Source organism: Felis catus, chromosome E2 (genome assembly GCF_018350175.1).
Source record: "Felis catus isolate Fca126 chromosome E2, F.catus_Fca126_mat1.0, whole genome shotgun sequence".
Lineage (NCBI taxonomy): Eukaryota > Metazoa > Chordata > Mammalia > Carnivora > Felidae > Felis > Felis catus.
This window is the reverse complement of record NC_058382.1, coordinates 44,585,012-44,604,176: the sequence shown is the minus strand read 5'-3', so window position 1 is coordinate 44,604,176 and position 19,165 is coordinate 44,585,012. Positions and strand designations below refer to the sequence as shown.

The 19,165-nt window shown below is 41.0% G+C and overlaps 3 protein-coding genes across 12 annotated transcripts in view; 2 read left to right on the top strand and 1 right to left on the bottom strand.

Moving 5' to 3' along the window:
• The window catches only part of TERF2 (telomeric repeat binding factor 2), a 40,494-nt gene extending 33,150 nt beyond the window's left edge, over positions 1–7,344 (top strand). For 2 of the 3 annotated variants that reach the window (XM_011290188.4, XM_023245588.2), the window contains 3 exons: positions 3,089–3,174; positions 5,440–5,483; positions 6,002–7,344. In XM_011290188.4, coding sequence (XP_011288490.2) covers positions 3,089–3,174; positions 5,440–5,483; positions 6,002–6,160 — 289 coding nt within the window. In that variant the 3' untranslated portion in view covers positions 6,161–7,344. The remainder of the gene's footprint in view (positions 1–3,088; positions 3,175–5,439; positions 5,484–6,001) is intronic. The other variant, XM_023245587.2, reaches the window with a different exon arrangement.
• NIP7 (nucleolar pre-rRNA processing protein NIP7) overlaps positions 1–19,130 on the bottom strand; it is a 63,177-nt gene extending 44,047 nt beyond the window's left edge. For 6 of the 7 annotated variants that reach the window (XM_006941672.5, XM_023245591.2, XM_045046167.1 and 3 more), the window contains exons 1-4: positions 18,994–19,130; positions 18,784–18,870; positions 18,550–18,688; positions 17,429–17,569 (exon numbers count right to left, since the gene is read on the bottom strand). In XM_006941672.5, the coding sequence (XP_006941734.2) occupies positions 17,429–17,569; positions 18,550–18,688; positions 18,784–18,870; positions 18,994–19,049 (423 nt within the window). In that variant the 5' untranslated portion in view covers positions 19,050–19,130. Of the gene's footprint in view, positions 1–16,370; positions 17,213–17,428; positions 17,570–18,549; positions 18,689–18,783; positions 18,871–18,993 lie in introns of those variants that run through there. The other variant, XM_003998195.6, reaches the window with a different exon arrangement.
• TMED6 (transmembrane p24 trafficking protein 6) lies at positions 9,164–15,792 on the top strand. 2 transcript variants are annotated; one of them, XM_045046166.1, is made up of 4 exons: positions 9,164–9,658; positions 10,908–11,028; positions 12,702–12,853; positions 15,400–15,792. In XM_045046166.1, the coding sequence occupies exons 1-4, from the start codon at positions 9,446–9,448 to the stop codon at positions 15,631–15,633; spliced, it is 720 nt and encodes a 239-aa protein (XP_044902101.1). In that variant the 5' UTR covers positions 9,164–9,445; the 3' UTR covers positions 15,634–15,792. The 2 variants fall into 2 exon arrangements, with proteins under 2 accessions (XP_044902101.1, XP_044902100.1); XM_045046165.1 differs by having other exon boundaries at positions 9,167–9,658; positions 10,902–11,028.
• Positions 19,131–19,165: the final 35 nt, after the last annotated feature.

The window sequence follows — 19,165 nt, the reverse complement described above, 5'->3', positions numbered from 1 at the left end:
ATGTATTGTTTGTGGCTGCTCTTGATGCTACACTGAGTTGAATAATTGCAACACAGACAGCAAGGCCTGCAAATCTGAAGGTACTCTCTGGTCCTTTACAGTAAAAGCCTGGCTAAAGGATTTGCTCGTGAGGTACCTGGGAGCTCCAGGGAAGAAGAGCTCAGTCTGCTCAGCAAAGTTGTGGGTGGAACAAGCCTTGCAGAGGAGCAAATGTTGAGCTGACCTTGAAGGATGAATAAGAGGTCATCAAGCATATTGTGGGGTGGGGGTTCTAGACAGCAGGGATCTCTTGTATAGTCATGAGAAAGCCTAGTATGCTCCAGAAAACATCATGTATTCTGTATGGCAAAAGAATATAATGCACAGAGAGGATGAAGGGAAGAAATGTGTGGATGGGTAGATGGGCTAGGTCTTGAATTCTTTTTGTATTCTATCAGTCAGAGGTTCTTAAGCTGGGCTTCCTATCACAGTGACCTGTGGGATGTTTAATAAAATAGATAATCCCAGGATCCTGAGTACTGAATTAGAAGGGGCAGGATCTGTAATCTGCTTTTCTAACTATACCCCAGATAATTCTACTACAGCTGATCTGAGGGCCTGATGAACTGCCACGGATGGCTTCTGAATAGGCACTGAGGCAAAGAGATCAGATAGGTGGCTGGAGACTGCTACTGAATGAGTAGTCAGGATCTGGAGGAAGCTGGGCTGGTGGAATTGAAGGCAGGATTAGGGTATATCATCTGGAGGGCAGGGTCACAACTAGTAGATTTTTATATGTCCAGTGGCACTTGGCACAGGGCAAATGCTTATTTGTTAACTAAATAAAATAATAATTCTTGGTTTCTTGCAATTTAAAGGGTCCTACCCAAAACTTACATAAAAGGCCAGCAAAGGGTTAACATTTTAGGCTTCCTGGCTACTTGTGTCTCTATTGCTTATTTTTGGTTTTGTTTTGTTACAACCCGTTGAAAATGTAAAAACCATTCTTAGCTCAAGGATTGTACAAAAACCAGCAGCCAGAGGCTGTAGTTTGCCGACCCCTCTAGACCAGACCCCTCTAGCCCATTCACTGCTCATCAAGTTCTAACTTTACCAACAGGAGCTTAAGGACCAGGAAGTGACGTGACTTGCCTAGGATTACACAGCCACCTCACAGTGAGATGAGGACCGATTTCAGCCCCTTCCACAACAGAAGTTAGGCAAAACCAAACGTGTGTACACAGAATAGGTGTTGCGTTCAAAGGAAGAGCAGGAGGTTACCATAGTGGTCTGTGCAGATTGTCTGCAGGCAGAGTGAACAGACACATGGGTGAAAATGACAGTCCCAGAGGTTAAAATCAGTTTTATCCCAGCATGGGGATAAGCAGGCAGAAAACTAAAGCTGTAATCCTGACTTTTATTTATAAACAGTAATTAACACAGTTAATATCCTGAAAAAGGAAAAACATCATGTAATTTTTTTCACTTTGTCTCAAGCAAATTATTCTCAGAAATAATATTTTTGGGGATATGACCCAGCTTAAAAATAAAGTAAAGTAGATAGTTTACCATTTGTCTCAGCCATGTAGGCAATTTCATAGAAAACTCCTGGAACTCAAGGAATTTTTTTCCTTGAGTTACACTTAAGAAGTCTGTGTACTTCTTAAGTGAACAGCTTTCATTACTCATTTGCAAAATACCTAGCCAGTGTTAAAAATAAATTTCCATTCATAGTTGGGGAAGGAGGCAGAGGTTTGTCTCTGTACTCTGTTGGTCAAGTTTTACAAGTCATTTGATCTATATAAATTCTTCAAAATTAAAATCAGATACTTTACATGTTTGCTTTGCAAAAGATGTTACAATTCTGAGATCAGATTTGTGCTGTGTTATGTTCCGAGGGCCATTTATTATTAATCAGGTAAACATAGTTAAAGTTGAATAGAAAAGACTGACTACAATTTTCATTTATTCAATAATTCAAGTTTGGGAATATTTCTTTAGCTTTGGGACTTTTTTTGATTACACTCAGGTACTTAACATTTCACTTTTACAGGAAGGATTCTTATTTGCTTACACTCTGATCTTCAGTGGTTTAATTTATTTGCAGCTCTTTGATAATCCTGTTACTACTCTAGCATTTACTTCTCCAGCTCCTGTTAGATTATGTGTTACTGTGCTAGATGTTTGAGGTAGACAAATGAAGATACAGAGCTTGCCTTCAAGGTGCTTATGATTAAGGGGTATGCTGTGAACTGGCTGTTTAATAAAGTGGAAGCACAACCACAAGGGCAGAGAAGTGGAGGCTTTTTGTGTGTATTGGGGGCCAAGACTTAGGGTAAGCTTCATTGGGAATGATGGCCTTAAAAAATGGGTAGAATTTTACTTCGCAGGGAAGGGAATCCCAAGCAGAGGGAAGTGTAGAGAGGAAAGAACAGAGCTTATAGAAGGAAAAGAGCAGAAGGCATGGCTGCCGTTTGTGCTGGTGTGGGTGGAGAGAGGAGGCTTTGGTAGCAAGAAATTGTCTGGAGCCAGACTGGAGGATCTTCATTCACCCATACAGGCTTCAATGCTGAGGCAGGGAGAAGCCATCATGGAACAGAGATGAGGTAATTTCAGACTGATGTTCAGGTGGTTTTGGAAGGCGAAGGGGCTGAGGACAGAGACTCCAGTTAAGAGACTAGTGATACTGGTGAAAGGTACCAGTGCTTGGACAAGGGGAATGGAGAGGGAAAAGAATGCAGTTCAGAGATAGGACCAGGGCATGTCTTTGAAGAACTGGGAGCAGTTTGCATGTTCTGGGTTAGAAGAATGCTGAGTGAGACCTTTAAAATGAGAATCCAAACCAACTAACCAACCAAGAACAGGAAAATGAACAGATTTTGAGGGGGACAGTGGTGTATTCATTCATTGCTGAGTTTGAGGGATGATCCTGCAGCCTGCGGGACAATGACATGGAGACGCCAGGTCAGGACTTTGGGAATTGTAAATGGATCTCCACTGTGGTCACAGAACAGGGAGGAGTACAGGCCGTGAGAGAGCCGAGGGTAAAATATGGGATGACCCTGATGAATCTGTTTTACATCTTGTCCTCTTGTTGATCTCCCCTCAGAGTACCCAAAGGCAAATGGAACAGCTCTAATGGGGTTGAAGAAAAAGAGACATGGGTGGAAGAGGATGAACTGTTTCAAGTTCAGGGTAAGCTAGGACATTCTCCTTGGTCTCCTTGACAGTAGCTGAAGTATAGATGCCTGTTACTATCACATTAATGTTCCAGAAACTGCTTGTCTCCAAACTTGTATAAGTCTAGTAAGTTCCTCATTGTGATTCACGAGGAGTCAGTTTTATGTCCTTTCCCATTAAACGATGGAGACTGTCAAAGCAGCACTTTAAACAGAATTTTTAATTAAAAAAAAATTTTTTTTTTAGTAGGCTTCACACCCAAGTTCTCAGGGCTTGAACTCACAGCCCTGAGATCAACAACAGTAGCATGCTCCACGGACTGAGCCAGCCGGGCACCCCATGGTTTTGTTTTAATAAATCCTATATTTAGGGCGCCTGGGTGGCGCAGTCGGTTAAGCATCCGACTTCAGCCAGGTCACGATCTCGCGGTCCGTGAGTTCGAGCCCCGCGTCGGGCTCTGGGCTGATGGCTCAGAGCCTGGAGCCTGTTTCCGATTCTGTGTCTCCCTCTCTCTCTGCCCCTCCCCTGTTCATGCTCTGTCTCTCTGTGTCCCAAAAATAAATAAACGTTGAAAAAATAAATAAATAAAAAAATAAATCCTATATTTAATTCTAGCTGATGTTCTTCCTAAAGTCTTTTAATTAAAGGTAGAAGTGGCCATTCCCTGCATTTCTTGTTTAAGTAAAAAAAATCTCTTACCAGTTTATTTTTTTCCAAAATAAGAAACTTTACTTTTCCATAATTAATATTAAAACTTGTAGCATTTGCATCAGAATATCTCCCACCACATACTTTGCATTCTAATGGAAATATCTTAAGTACTAAAACATAATCTTGGAGATTCTAAAGACTTTGGTAACACAGCAACAACAGTAAACCTGCCAATCCCAATTTTATCCTTAAAAAGTACCTTAATTGGCACAATCATAGTTGGCAAGATCAAGATCACACAGGAAATGGAAGTAACAGAAAATCAATAAAAGTGGCATAAAATATTTAAAAACAACAGGATCTAAAAGTTCCAGAAAACATCTACTTCCAGTGCAGTCCAGATTTATCAGCTTTAAAATCTGCTTCCACTACAGTATGAAGTACTTCCACGATTTAAAAATAAATAACCTGACTCTGTCTGTAAATATCCCTTTTCCTGAACCACCACCACTGCTGTAGGAAGCACTGCTGGGACAGTCGCATCTGCTGCAGCAGACCTCTAGCAAGTTTCACCTGTGTGCAATTTTGCCTTTTCTTGCAGCTTTTTAATGGCTCTTGTTGGCTTGCAACGGCATGCCTTTTATACTACTATACCCTCCTATAGCCCTCTGGCCTTTCGAAAAATTATCTTTGTGCATTTTTTTTGAGGCCTGATGTCTTTCCTTATGGTGAGAATGTGGAACTTGAGCAGATCTCACATGGTCTCTCTGAGTGGGGAACAATAATTACTATCCTGTTCTTGTTTAAGGCTTACCATCCTGTTCTTGTTAAGATCTTGAACCACACTTTACGTACATAAAATGATCAGGGATTTGAAAATTCTGGCTTACGACAGTAAAATTGTGTTATTTCAAAGCAGTGGTTAGCAAGGGGTTGTAAAGCAGAAATTATACACACAACATTGTAATACACTTCACTTGAACACAGGTTTGAACTGCACAGGTCCACTGACGTGCATTTTTAAAAAATAAATACAGTATAATACTGTAAATGTATTTTTCTTAGGATTTTATTTCTTACTTTCTTAACCTTTTCTCCAGCTTACTGTAAGAGTATAGAATATATTACATATAACATGCAAAATATATGTTAATTGACTGTTTATGTTATTGGTAATGCTTCTGGTCAACAGTAGGCTATTAAGTTTTTGGGGAGTCAGTGTAGATTTTTGACTAGATTGTGGGTTGGGGCTCCTAACCCCCCACATTCTTTAAGGGTCACTTGTATATGTGCATATATTAGAGTTTTAACACAGTCACTCAGTAATTTTAAAAGTCATGTAGGTTTTACTAAAAAGCCTGAAATCCATCATTAACCTTAATTGAATGTCTTTATTGAATGTCTGTCTGTAAACTATTTGCTCTGTAGAGATTCTCATTGGCTGAAATGACTGTTATCTTGTAAACAAAGGACAAAAACAAATTACCATTTAGTCACAGCCTTTCTTCTCTCAATGTTGGGAAATTCCAATTAAGTTTTCCTTTTAAGAACATTTGATGTCTTTTTCTTGTGGTTTGTTCACAAGAGAAAGGTGAACTCTGAAATGAATCTACTTTTAATGTTTTCCAGCAGCACCAGATGAAGAGAGTGCAACCAGTATAACAAGAAAGCAGGTAATTTAAAATGACATTTTCTGACCTTTTCTGGTCGTGTGGATAGAACAAAGGTAAAATAAGTACGCACACCTCACGGCATACGGTGTATTTCCATGCACCTGGAACATGCATAGGACATAGGATGTTTCCATGCACCTGGAAGAAGGTCTTTCAATTTTCCAAATAATCCAGGATTATTCCAGATAATCCAAAGTAAGTTAAAGGAAGAAATTCTCTGGAAGAAAAACCTAGGAGGACAGAAACCTCTGATACATTTTCCTGACTATGAACAACGTACGTTTGAAGTTTTTAATGCAGAAGTGATTATTAGTTGACGATGAAATGGCAGGACACGGAAAATTATTAAATGTCTAAATCCACAGTGTTAGCTTATCTATATCATGTTTTAAAAACATAAACCCTTCTTTTGGGTTCAGATTATTGTCCTACGATTCGTGAGTTTACCTCTTCATTGTAGGAAAATGTGAATAAGTGGAGAGACAGGTTGTGATAAATATTTTGGTTTTCTTTTGCAGAAGTGGACTGTAGAAGAAAGCGAGTGGGTCAAGGCTGGAGTGCAGAAATATGGAGAAGGAAACTGGGCTGCCATTTCCAAAAATTATCCATTTGTTAACCGAACAGCTGTGATGATTAAGGATCGCTGGCGGACCATGAAAAAACTTGGCATGAACTGAAACAGGCTTTCATTTCCACAGAATTCACAGGAGCATGGTTCCTAATAATAGCCCCTGATAGTCTGTTTTTCTTTCAGAAGCTGGGCTGGGATGAGAATTTTGGGCATCCTCCTCCAACATGGGGGAGGTACCAGTTCTACTTCATTGCTGTTGAAGATCATGGAGCTGAGAAACAAAGCCAAGTCCACCCCATGTCCTTGGCAGAGATGACAGGCACATAGCTTGTACAGTGCCAGAATATCATTAGTATTTCCCTTCTTTAGTGGTTTGCTTGAATTTAAATCCCTGGTAATCAGTAGAACCTTCTCCTAGGAAATGGTGGAGTCTGTTAGGAGCCACTCATGACTCTGACCTGTTAAAACCAGCAACGTGAGCATTATTTGGAGTGAACTTGTTCCAGGTAAAGCTTTGGCCTTCTGATGCAAATGCAAAGGACCTTTATCTTTCATGAACCCAGGTTGATGAGAGACCAGTCCTGGTGGAATCAGTGTCTCTTTAAAAATTCTTTAGCCAGTTGTAACATCAACATCTAGACCTGACAGCCTTGGCATTTGCTCCCAGTATTTGCTGGGCTAGGCAGGCAGGTTTAACCTCCACCTCTCCTGTGGTTGAACCAGTGTGTTTTTTGGTAAAATGGTGATTGTAGATAAGCTTAGCCCTTTACCCCAGTCCCCCTGCCCAAGTCTCTTCCTTATGCTGGACTTTTAAAGCTTAAAAAAATCTTGACTGAATATAAATGCCTAATTACATTCTTTGTGAAATGGTTGCTTCCGCCTGATTCCCTAATTGTGCTGTGTTAGTGTCTTGCTCTGAAACTCAACATTCCCTTCTCCTTTTGTACCTTGTTGTGCTTGCTGTCTCTCTCGGACATCCTTAAAGACTGTCTTTTTGGCAAAAAAAAAAAAAAAAAAAAAAAAAAAAAAGTAAAGTGTTTTCTGTAATCTTTTTTTAAAATATGAGAACTAATTATTGTCCATAACTTGTAGCACTCTTCATTAAAGTCTTGCTTCTCTCAAATGTTAAGTAGCTATTTAATTCTAGCACAGCACGTATGAGCAGATGGAGGTAGCACCATGTTGAACAATCTTTGCTGAACCATGTTGACTGTGTTAAGAAGCTGATGTCAGCTTGTATTGGGTGTTTCAATCCTTGAAAGCCATGTCCAACAGAGATGTGGAAACTTCCTTTTAATTTGTCCATTTCTTCATATAACATATTTTGGGACAAAATTCCCCCTTTCTCACATTTGAGTGAAAGGCAAGTTGTAAAGAAATGCTACAGTTTTAAAATTCATCCTGTACCTACAAGTTAGAAACTTTATAGAGCTTTTTTATATATTTACATGTTTTGGAATTTAGTATCCTGTTTTCCTATCAGTTAATCCCAAATGAAGCTACAGTGAAAAGGTGAGACCCAAATCCCCATTGATCTGGTTCCCCTAAACAGGGTTAGGATCCAGAAGCTTTTCTCTCCTCCACTCTCACATTATTAGACTCTGCTCTCTAGGTAGAAGAGAGATGTGGGATATATTCAGGGAAGCAGAGTATCCTTATCAGTGTTTCTCAAACTGAGATATGCATAAGTCCATTAACACTTTTTAATGTAACTTCAGAGGTGTTTTTATGATAGTATTATTGAAATGGGTACACACATAAAACTATGCCTACAGCTTCCATAGAACTATGAAATGTACTGTGAATTGATGATTCTTTTGCTGAATTTAAGTCACTGCTCATGACATGGGTAGTGTTGGGACTATAGCCGTGACAGGATGTGGGTGGGGGTGCCTGTGCCACCGTGCACTGAGAAGTGATCCCAATCTCTCGCACCTTCACCTTAGCAAGACTGCTGCAAATCACTGTGCCTGAAGGGTACGGTGATGTCACGTAGCCTTTGCTAGAACTGAACACTATTATGAAGTCTGCTCTTTGCCTATTAGCTTTGTGACACTTAAGATATTACCACTTGGAGTCAATGCACTGAATTCTGAAGCAATACTTGGTTAGAAGGTGCTAATGCTTTTTTGTTTTTTTTTTTTTAAGATTATGGCTGAAATAAAAACATTATACACTGTCAGCACTCAAAGACTGTCCAGAAACACTGTCCTGGTAGGTAAGAGGGTGAGGCTCACTCAAAGCCCCAGCTGCACCAGCTGCGCTTCTGGGACAGTGAGCCGGCCACCTCAATCTCTGAATGAACATTTCCTTATCTATAAGTCAGTAGGTAATGGTACCTCTCTTGCTTGCAGGGCTGTTGAGAGAATAAATAAGCAAGTAAATCTCTTAGCTCAATGTCAGCCATGAGGTCAGTGGATCAGTGAGCCTTTTTCCCCCGCTGTGAGTGAAGAAGTGATAAATAAAAGAAGAAAGATCAAGAGTTTGAATAATAGAAATAGTCTTTTAAGGGGTTTTTGTATAGTTTTAGATGAATGTATCAGTCAGGTGGGAGAAAGAACAAGGATTATCAGGGGAGGGGTTTCACCACTGCCTCTCGCTCACTTTATCCATAAAATTTTTGCACATATTCCCATGCTGTGCTTTTTGCTCTCTAACCTCTAGCATTGGACAGAACAAATTCTGTTGAAACAGATCTGCCCCATATGTCCTACTGGGGCAATAGGTATCATTTAGCAATTAGATATGAATAAGAGAAAGAATCTCTCCGGCCAAACCTTGTCAGTATATTCAGATGGTTGTAAATAAACTTACCAAATGTTTACCCCCAAGAAGCAGGTATGAAAAACCATAGCCCAAAGGAAGGAGAGAAATACCTCTTCTGAAGTAGCAGATTCTATCTAGCAGCCATGAAGTAGGTTTGGTAAGCCACTGAGGTATTTTTGTTTTTGTTTGTTTTTTTACTGTTTGCTTATTTTTGAGAGAGGGAGAGGGAGAGAGAGAGAGTGCAAGCAGGGGAGGAGCAGACAGAGAGAGAGAGGGAGACAGAATCTGAAGCAGGCTCCAGGCTCTGAGCTGTCAGCACAGAGCCCAACTCAGGGCTCTACCCCATGAACAGTGAGATCATAACCTGAGCCGAAGTCAGATGCTCAATTGACTGAGCCACCCAGGCACCCTGCAGTGAGTTTTTGAGGTAAAAACAAAACCTCTTCCTGTGAGCCAAGCATGGAGGTATCACGCCACTTCTATTATGGAATATCCATGTGTGGCCCTGAAACTGGCCTAAGTGTGACTTGTGAGTTAATGATTACCCTAGCAGGTGTCTTAAACTGCTTGGTTTCACTGGGCTTGTGCAGACAGTTCACCTACAGAGGAATCTTCAGAAAGCAGCATGTTCCCTTTGCTCTCTGGAGCTGGACTGGTGGTTCTGAACCTAGTGACCTCTGCTAGGAGCCTGAAGACAGAACCCTTTATTGGTTCTGGGGACCAGCCCCTCTTCCATGGAGCAGATCGATCTGACTTTGCCGTCATGATCCCTCCAGGAGGCACAGAGTGCTTCTGGCAATTTGCCTACCAGAATGGATACTTCTATTTCAGTTATGAGGTAAGTACAAGGGCTCCTCTAGCCATACTGGGGACTTGTTTTTTTTGTTTGTTTCCTTTTGTTAAGTGGGTCAGGTTTTACTCGAATACAAGATTCTGGTTGTCTTTCTTATGCTGTGATTCCCTACCTGTTAATGAAATGGACCTGCAGTTAAGATGGAAACTCTCCGTGAATGAACAATCGCTAAAACATATGGATTGACTAATCAAAATGGGGGCAATGGAGGTGTGCTCAAAGCCATGGGACAAACAAGCTGCCTCTTCCCAGAGAGGTAATCATATGTTAACTCAGATTTGGAGATGAGAGGGGAGAGAATCCATTTTTTAAAACATTAAAATAATATGGATATGGTACAAAGTAAAATGAAAACCTACATGAACTTTGGCAACAGACCCTGAGATTTCAAAGAAAGATGCTTCTTTACGGGGCTAGGGGAGCCAACATTTATTCTCTTGCTTTTAGGGGTAATTCTGGCAAATTAAGAATCACTGACTCAAGATTGCTCCATTTGGCCAGTCTTGTTTCTTTAGGAAGGTAAATGTTTAAAAGTTGCCTGTTCACAGGCCAAGTACATTTATCCATCCTGTGGTCTTACACCACACTGCCCAAGGATGGTGAACTCAATAGTAAAGTCAGAAGCTGTTCATTTCCTTGTTCTTTATCTTAGAAACCTGTTAACTTTCTAAATTTTATTTACATAGTAATAGACTCTATTGATCTCATTCCATTCCACTGTAACTCAAAGCTTATTTTAAGTTAGCTTATCAAAGCCTTTTCTTATCTCTGAATTTGGAACAGTAGCTACTAATCAGCTCACTGTAGCCTGGGCTTATCAAGACACAGCTTGGGGACAAGTTCCTACTGAATGCCTTATTTATTTGCTGTCAAGCAGCAAATAAGCCCAAATCAAGGACACTAGGGAAGTCAAAACCAAGCAAGTTCAGTCAAGAACTCCATAGCCAAAACATACACATCAGTTGATACACGATGTATGGTCTGAGACATGTCTTCTTAACTGGAGTGCTATTGGCATTTTGGGCAATTCTTTGTCCTGCAATACTGTTTCTAACACAGCAAAATGTTCAGCATTGCTGTCCCTTCCTATCTCCCCAACAGCACTGTTGTCTCCATCCAGGTTCCCAGAGAACCACTGTGCTGATGATCATGAATGTCAATCTTACTATTTAGCTAGCTCTTGGTGATGTAGCAGGGGCTTTTCTCCCTCTTTAATGTGTCTTGGCAGGTGCAGCGGACACTGGGAATGTCACATGACCGGCATGTTGCTGCCACAGCACATACCCCACAGGGTTTCCTCATAGACTCCTCTCAGGATGTTCGGGGCCAGATTAACTTCTCTATCAAAGAGACAGGTCTGTTTTTATCACCACAGCTACTGTAATAATCCTAAATTTCTTTGAAATTGGGTAAATAATGAGAAGTACTGAAATTACTTTTTTCAGTTTGAGAGAGGGCCAGTGAGCACGTTAGTGGAGGAGGGGTGGGGGAAGGAGACCGAGAGAGAGAGAGAGAAAGAGAGAGAGAGAGAGAGAGAAAGAGAGAGAGAGAGAGAGAGAATGAGAATATACCAAGTAGGCTCCACCCAATCAGTGTGGAGCCTGACGTGGAGCTCGATCTCACCAACCTGTGAGATCATGACCTGAGCCAAAATCAAGATCTGGATGCTCAACCAGCTGAGCCACCCAGGCGCCCCTGAAATTAGAACAACCTGAGATATATTAGCCCTGGCTTTTTCACACAGGGATGATCAAACAGTAGGGGGAAGAACCCAGTTTTCAACACCAAAAACCAGCCTTCAACACCAATATCAAACCTTTCCTGGAGACTGCCTGTAGTGGAGGACATTAAGCAGCAGGCGTTGCTGTCAGATTCAGGGCAGGGTCTCCAGGTGACTAATTACTGTAACTCCAGGGTCCAGAAGCTCAATTTTATCTCATCATCTCCAACTGATGAGGTTATGGGAAAGTGACCAAAAGAGAGACCCATTTATAATACAGAATTTCAACTAATAAATTTATTACATGATAACATTCCTTTCCAGTCACCAGAATACTTGAGCCAGTTATGAAATAGCAGACTCAGAACAAAAGGAAATGCATGGCCATGAAAATATCCACAAACAACAAAACACTTCCCCAGTCATCAGAAAATTCCTACAGCCAGATTGAGCCTATATCCCCACCCTGCACAACACTGGTCGGTTTTAATTGCCCTCTCTACTAGCCAGGTGTACAGAAAAACAAACAAACAAACAAACAAACAAAAACAGTGTTTCTGAATCGGGGCATAAAACAATCCTTCACTGTGTAGCACAGGATTTTCAGCACCATATGGTATCTGGCATCTTTGGCCCCAGCAGTGCCTTCTAACCATTAGAACAATCAAATAACTGCCACGCCCTTCTAATCCCGCTCTTCCCTGCTCCCACACACACACACACAAAGGGAGGATCCCAGTTGAGAACCAGCACTAATTCATACTAGTTCATACCCCAAACCGTTAGCTCCTGTACAAATCACCTTGCAGAAGTTACTCCATCCGCAGGATAGCTTCTTTCATTCACAACACATCAATTTTTTCTCTAGTTTCAAATTCAAGACGGTATCCCCCAGTAATGGTGTACAAGGCGGCAAATAGCATGCTCTTAATTTCAACTCCTCTTGTTGAGAAGAACTTCAGTAAGAGATGTGGGAAATACAGGTGACAAAGGAGAAAACATGGTTTCCTATCTAGTATAGAACCAATTTACTTAATAAATTTACTTTTTATAAATTTACTATTTTATAGAACTCAGTTACTAATATTTGGCAAAACAATATCATAACTGATACTCAGTAAAGTAAGTTTCATGGAAGATCACGTAAGGCCTTCCACCTTAAACATTCTTTGTACTTCCTAAGTGAAAAGAAGGTATTAAGTAGCACATTTAACACTGGTAAACAGGTATCTCCAGGGAAATCTAGAGGGTGGGAGTTCAACAAAGGGTGGAGGCCAAGATTTGGTAATGATCTAGGGATTCCTACAGGTTTTTATCAGCTTTGTCTAAACAATCAGCAAAATCACTTTGGTTCTGTGCAAGTTTACCTCAATTTTGGAGTTTTCTATGAGGGGCCTGAGATGGACCACAAACAGAAGAATGAAAGAAAACAACTGAATGATACTCTGGATGCAATTGAGGTAACTGTTTTGTGAGAGAAACATCTGTGGAAACATCCTTGAAAATCAGTAATATCATCTGAGGGCTCATTTGGGGAGAAACCAAACAGGCAAGAGGATTTGCAACCTTCAATTTTTATAACTTACAGCTCTTAAAATTCCTCACTTGTTTATAACAGGAGTTGACAAAATATGGTGCACAGGCCAAATCTGGCCCAGTGCCTGTTTCTTTTTTTAAAGTTTATTTATTTATTTTGAGAGGGAGAGAGAGAATCCCAACCAGGTTCTGCGTTGTCAGCACAGAGCCTGACACAGGGCTTGATCCCATGAACCCCTAAGATCATGACCTGAGCCAAAACCAAGAGTTGGATGCTTAACCGACTAAGCCACCTGGACGCCCGTTTTTTTAAATTTTAGATAGAATTCACTATTTTAAAATGTACAATTCTATGGTTTTTAGTACATTCCCAAGGTCATGCAACTATTGCCAGCATCTAATTTCACAAGTTTCATCAGCCCAAAAAGAACTCCATACCCATTACTCCCTCCTCCTTCCCCATACCCCCCTCCCCAGTCCTGGGCAATCACTCACTAATCAACTATTTCTTTAAATTTGCCTATTCTGGGGCGCCTGGGTGGCGCAGTCGGTTAAGCGTCCGACTTCAGCCAGGTCACGATCTCGCGGTCCGTGAGTTCGAGCCCCGCGTCGGGCTCTGGGCTGATGGCTCAGAGCCTGGAGCCTGTTTCCGATTCTGTGTCTCCCTCTCTCTCTGCCCCTCCCCCGTTCATGCTCTGTCTCTCTCTGTCCCAAAAATAAATAAAAAACGCTGAAAAAAAAAATTTTTTTTTAAATAAATAAAAAAATAAATTTGCCTATTCTGTGCACTTCACATGAGTGTAATCATACAATGTGGCCTTTTGTTTCTGACTTCTTTCACTTAGCATGTTTTCAAGAGTCATCCACATTATAGCAGGTATTAATACTTCATTCCCTTTTATGGATGAATATCCTCTTTTATGAATGTATCAGTTTCTTATCCACTCATCAGCTGATGACATTTGGGTCATCCACTTTTTGGCTATTAGGAATAATGCGGGTATGAACATTTGCATGAAGTTTTTGTGTGAACATGTTTTCATTTCTGTATACCAGTTAGTAGGATACTCTGGTGGGTGATATGGTAACTCTGTTTAACTTTATGAGTAACTGTTTTCCAGTGCCTAAACCATCTTATACTCTCACCAGCAGTATCTGAGGGTTTCAATTTTTCCACATCCCTGCCAACAGGTTACTGTGTCTTTTACTAAAGCTACTCTAGTGGGTGTGAAGTTGTATCTTGTGGTTTTGAGGTATGTGTCCCTAATGACTAATGACATTGAGCATCTTTCCATGTTTTTTGGCCATCTGTATACCTTCTGTGGAGAACTGTCTATTCAAATCATTTTCCCGTATTAAAATTGGGCTGTCTTTCCCGGGCTGGCCTGAAACCTAGGCCAGAGCACAGGGTCTGGCCAAGGAGCAGGGATACTTGACTCAGATTCCAGGAACTCCTTGATGCTTTTTGAAAAGGATGAAGGTAGCTAGCTTTATTACAGACAACTCTGACCGCATCCCCTATCTACCCAGAAGAATGCAAACCCCCTTTTTTAGTCTTCTCAGGGAGTTCTGAGGGATCATTCCCTATTCAGCTGCCACAGTTGGGAGAGAGGGGAGGTATGAATTAAAAGTCCACATCACACACACACACACAAAAATAATGAAATAAAATAAAATAGGGCTGTCTTTTTATGGTTGAGTTTTAAGTTTTTTATATATTCTGGATAGAAGTTCCTTATCAGATAAATGATTTGTAAACATTTTCCCTATTCTGTGGGATGTCTTTTCACTTTCTTCATAGTATTTTTCAACGTACAAAATCCCACTGCGTATTTCTGTAAATGAAGTTTCACTGAAACACAACTATGCTCGTTTGACAATTATATATGGCTGCTTTTATGCTAACAAGAGCAGAGTTCAGTAGTTGCAACAGAGACTGTATCACCTACAAAGCCTAAACGATTTACTATCTGGTCCTTTAATAAAAAGTTTGCAGGGACACCTGGCTGGGTGAGTCAGTACAGAATGTAACTCTTGATTTCAGGTTCATGGGTTTCAGCCCCACGTTGAGTATAGAAATTACTTAGATAAATAAATACTAAAAAACAAAAACAAAAAAAGTTTGCAGGCCAGCCCCCATCTTCTACCATCTACAAAAAACAGAAAACATCAGCCAGAGGGGCAATGATGTACTGAGTACATGTCTAAGTCTAGAGATACTCTGAAAGAGTTTTAGAACTGAAATTTTTCATTATAAAAATTTTGTTTTTTAAACCAAAGTCCAGGCGATGTTTTCATAGAGAGCAAAACCAGCTTTACTAACAACTACAATAACCAACTTATTGTATGTATCATAAAATTATAGAAGTTACTCAGCCTCCAGATAACTTAGGTTAGTGCTTCTGAGCAATGGGGTGAGACTAGATGGGTGGTAGGGAGGACTCTTTTAATTTCATTTTCTGTCCCACAGGAGAGTACACAGAAGATGCAGAACAATATCTTTCACATGTGGCGGTATTACAACTTTGCCCGCATGAGGAAAATGGCTGACTTTTTCCTTCTCCAATCAAACTATAACTACGTGAACTGGTGGTCGACAGCCCAGAGCTTTGTTATTGTTCTTTCTGGAATCCTGCAGCTGTATTTCTTGAAGCGTCTCTTTAATGTCCCAAAGGTTACAGACACAAAAAAGCCAAGATGCTAAGCCAAAATGACTACAGCACCCTAGTCCTTTTCTTCTGGGTCATGAGCTTTGTAAAATTATTGGGAAAAAAAATCAACTTGTTAGAACATTTTAGTCTATTGCTCTCCTTTCCTATTGCCTCAAAATGGCAATAAAATAATAAAAATGTATAAGTATTGATATTGGCTATTACAAAAGTGTGCACTAAGTGATGCTACCATCAAAATACTGTTCATCATACAGCAGTCCCTTAACTCTAAGTTTATCTAGAGGGTTGAGAACCATGGGAGGGAGAAGAGTTGAAAAAAATGGGACAAAAACATACACATCTCAGTTTTATGTGTTGCATACAAAAACAGGAATTGGCAGACTGCTTTTTTGTAGTTGAAAAATGTTTTATTTTTAGAGATGTCACCTTTGGAATTTAAAATAAGCAGGAAAAAAAGAAAAGCAGATTTAAAACAGGCAGTTTAAAAAACTTAGTGGAATTTTTTCATTAAAAAAAACATTTTAATAATTCCAAAAATAATTTTAGGAAGCATGGGAAGAGCTGAATTATATCAAGGTCTCTGATTAGTGCTGTCTAGTCCAGTTAAGTAAAGGCTCCCATGGGAAATCACATTTTAAGAAATCAAGGTGATGAAAATACCATTAGCCTGGGATCATACCATCTCAGAAAAAGAAAGATCAAGAACGAAGATATATAATCAAGCTGTATTCATAAGATCCTATCCTTAGTAATAGAAATACCCAGTATATGCAATATAAAAATAATTTTACCATTTATTTAACACCTATCATTTGCCAGGCACTGTGCTTAAGTGCTTTACAAACGTGATTTCTAATCCGAAAAACCATCTTTAGGTTAAAGCTGTTTTTTTTTGAAGAAGAAAATTAAGCTTATTAAAGTTTAATGACTTCTAAGGCCATACAGCTGGTAGGTGTCAGAACTGGGGTTCAGATCCAAGATTTTCTTCCATACCACACAACACCCACTATATAGAAAACTGGCAGGACAAATTGCTCTTATTATTTTATCCAAATTTCATTCATAAAATCCAACACATGGCCTACCATTCTCATATGGCAATATCTAACTTTCATCATATAAACAATGAAAAAATCCTTTGTGTTCTTATGAGTTTGAAAACGGCGTTATCACAGATAACAATAAGCTAGCTATTCTTGTCCTCAGTTCCAACGACTTAGAACCTGTTACTCAAGACAAGAGGCCTTCTGATTCAAATATAAACACAGCATTCTATTTAGTCACAAACACAAAGATCTGAAATGCCATTTTTGAACCATCTTCACTTAAGAATCCAGCCTGCATTCAATCGCAATAGAGAGAATATTAAACTAAGAAGTCCCTGAAGAAGTCAGTGTTGACAAAATTCAACATGATGATGGAGCCTACACAGACACGGGAAACAAAGCTAGGCCCTTCCACACAGCCACAAGTCCTTGCGATGATTTCGTTTTAAGTCAATGTCTCTTCATGCCGCACATATTCCCCAATGTCTGCTTGATGAAATACCACAATCGCCATGGGGTCTACTTTCCTGCAGTCTTGTGTAGACTTTGCTGCCACCCCAAAACCCTGGGATTCAAAAGAAGAGACACTGATTCACTCAAAATCATTCAACAAGCATGCATCGAGGGGTGGAAATAACGAAGATGAAAAAAATGCAGTTCTTATCTTTGAGAAATTCAAAAGGTGCTGAGAATTTAGTGTCTGAAGCGCACAGATGGAAAATACAGCCTTCTGAATTAAAAAAGATACTTGATTTTTCTAACAGCTACCATCTCTACTCACCAAAGGGACGTCTGCCATGGAGTACACCACCACTCCCTGGTACTGACAGGTATTTTCAGTGATTCGACCCAGTCCAGATTTCAACACATGGTTCCCATACAGGAAGGACTGCTCTGCTCCAGGCTTTATCCAGACTTTATACTATAAAAAAACAACAACAAAAAACCCCCACAATTAAATCTAAGAGACATTAAAATGCTAATAATTATATCCCATAGATTAGCCAGCTGTTGGATATATGATTAAGTTTTATTTATTTATTTATTTATTTATTTATTTATTTATTTATTTATTTATTTATTTTGCTGCGAAAAAGCTTTGTTTTCATTTGGTCCACGAATTAATTTTCTTTTAATAAGAAAAGGATTTTGTCGGGGCGCCTGGGTGGCGCAGTCAGTTAAGCGTCCGACTTCAGCCAGGTCACGATCTCGCGGTCCGTGAGTTCGAGCCCCGTGTCAGGCTCTGGGCTGATGGCTCGGAGCCTGGAGCCTGTTTCGGATTCTGTGTCTCCCTCTCTCTCTGCCCCTCCCCCGTTCATGCTCTGTCTCTCTCTGTCCCAAAAATCAAATAAACGTTGAAAAAAAAATTAAAAAAAAAAAAAAAGAAGAGTTGGATGCTTAACTGACTGAGCCACCCAGGTGCCGCTATGTGATTAATTTCTTGAAAGCATTTTAAGGAAAAGAGAAAGACTGGATGGCTATCTCAAATTGCTCATTCTCCGAACAGAACTCCCAGGAGGTTCTTTATTCGACTCTACAATGTCTCTCACGGATAGTTTAAGAACTCTTTTTCTGGATCCCTCTGTGCTCCTCACCAAAGTCACCTACTGGCTTTTCTTGAGTGGGGTCTGCAGAGGCTTTTCTACTTTGCTGAACGTTACCACGACTATGCGGCCACACAGCATTCCTATGCCAGAGCCCGAACCGTGCCCAAGCAGCAAGTCCCACAAACATCGCTACGTGTGGTACTGACCTAACCACTGTCGGGGACTCCGAGGCAGAGAAGCCGCCCAATTATCTGCCTTCTGACGTGGCCCTCATCTTTGACTTCCTTCATCCCCAGTTGCCGACTGAATACCACCCCGCTCTTGTTCCCCCCCCCCCCCACACACACACACAAACCTTGGCATAGGGTGCAAGGTAATCCAGAGCTGTGATGTGCAACCGGAACTTGTGAGTCTTCGTGAATTTTCCGAAGCAGGTCCCCAGAGACACCAGCTTGTCCCCAGAGATGTTGGCGGCCAACTTCAGGATCTTCTCGCTTAAAGGGTAAGGAGAAAGAAGGTGTCAGCTGCGGGAAGCCGGCGGGACCCAGTCCTCCCCCCGTCCACGTTGGTCCACCCGGCACCGCCTCACCTCACGTAGTACACCCGGTCGTTGTGCAGCCTGAAACAGTAGGTGCCGTCGGGCCTGTCGACCAGCAGCTGAAGGTTCTCCCCGATGCTGAAGGCAAAAAGAGGACTGGAGACGGCGCCCCAAAAGACTCCTCCCAGGGCCGCGCCCCCACTCCACCCACGCCCTTCCCTGCCACAAACACATTTCCCCTTCCCCTCGGCGCGTTCTTACTATTTCGCTATCTTCTCAAACATTACGCGGGTCTCTTCTTCAGTCAAAGGCCGCATTTTCCCGCTGGGTTGCAACACCGAATCCGCGTGCCTCAGCGTCCGGAAACGGAAGTCGGCCGCCAGCCGCTCCCTGGCAACCCCAAAGCCTGCCTCTCTAGCCGCATTCGGTTTGT

Coding starts and splice junctions, on each gene's coding strand:
- TMED6 (XM_045046165.1), top strand. CDS start 9,446: ATGTTCCCTTTGCTCTCTGGAGCTGGACTGGTGGTTCTGAACCTAGTG. Junction 11,029..12,701: donor CTTCTCTATCAAAGAGACAG/GTCTGTTTTTAT, acceptor GGATTCCTACAG/GTTTTTATCAGCTTTGTCTA. Junction 12,854..15,399: donor ATACTCTGGATGCAATTGAG/GTAACTGTTTTG, acceptor TCTGTCCCACAG/GAGAGTACACAGAAGATGCA.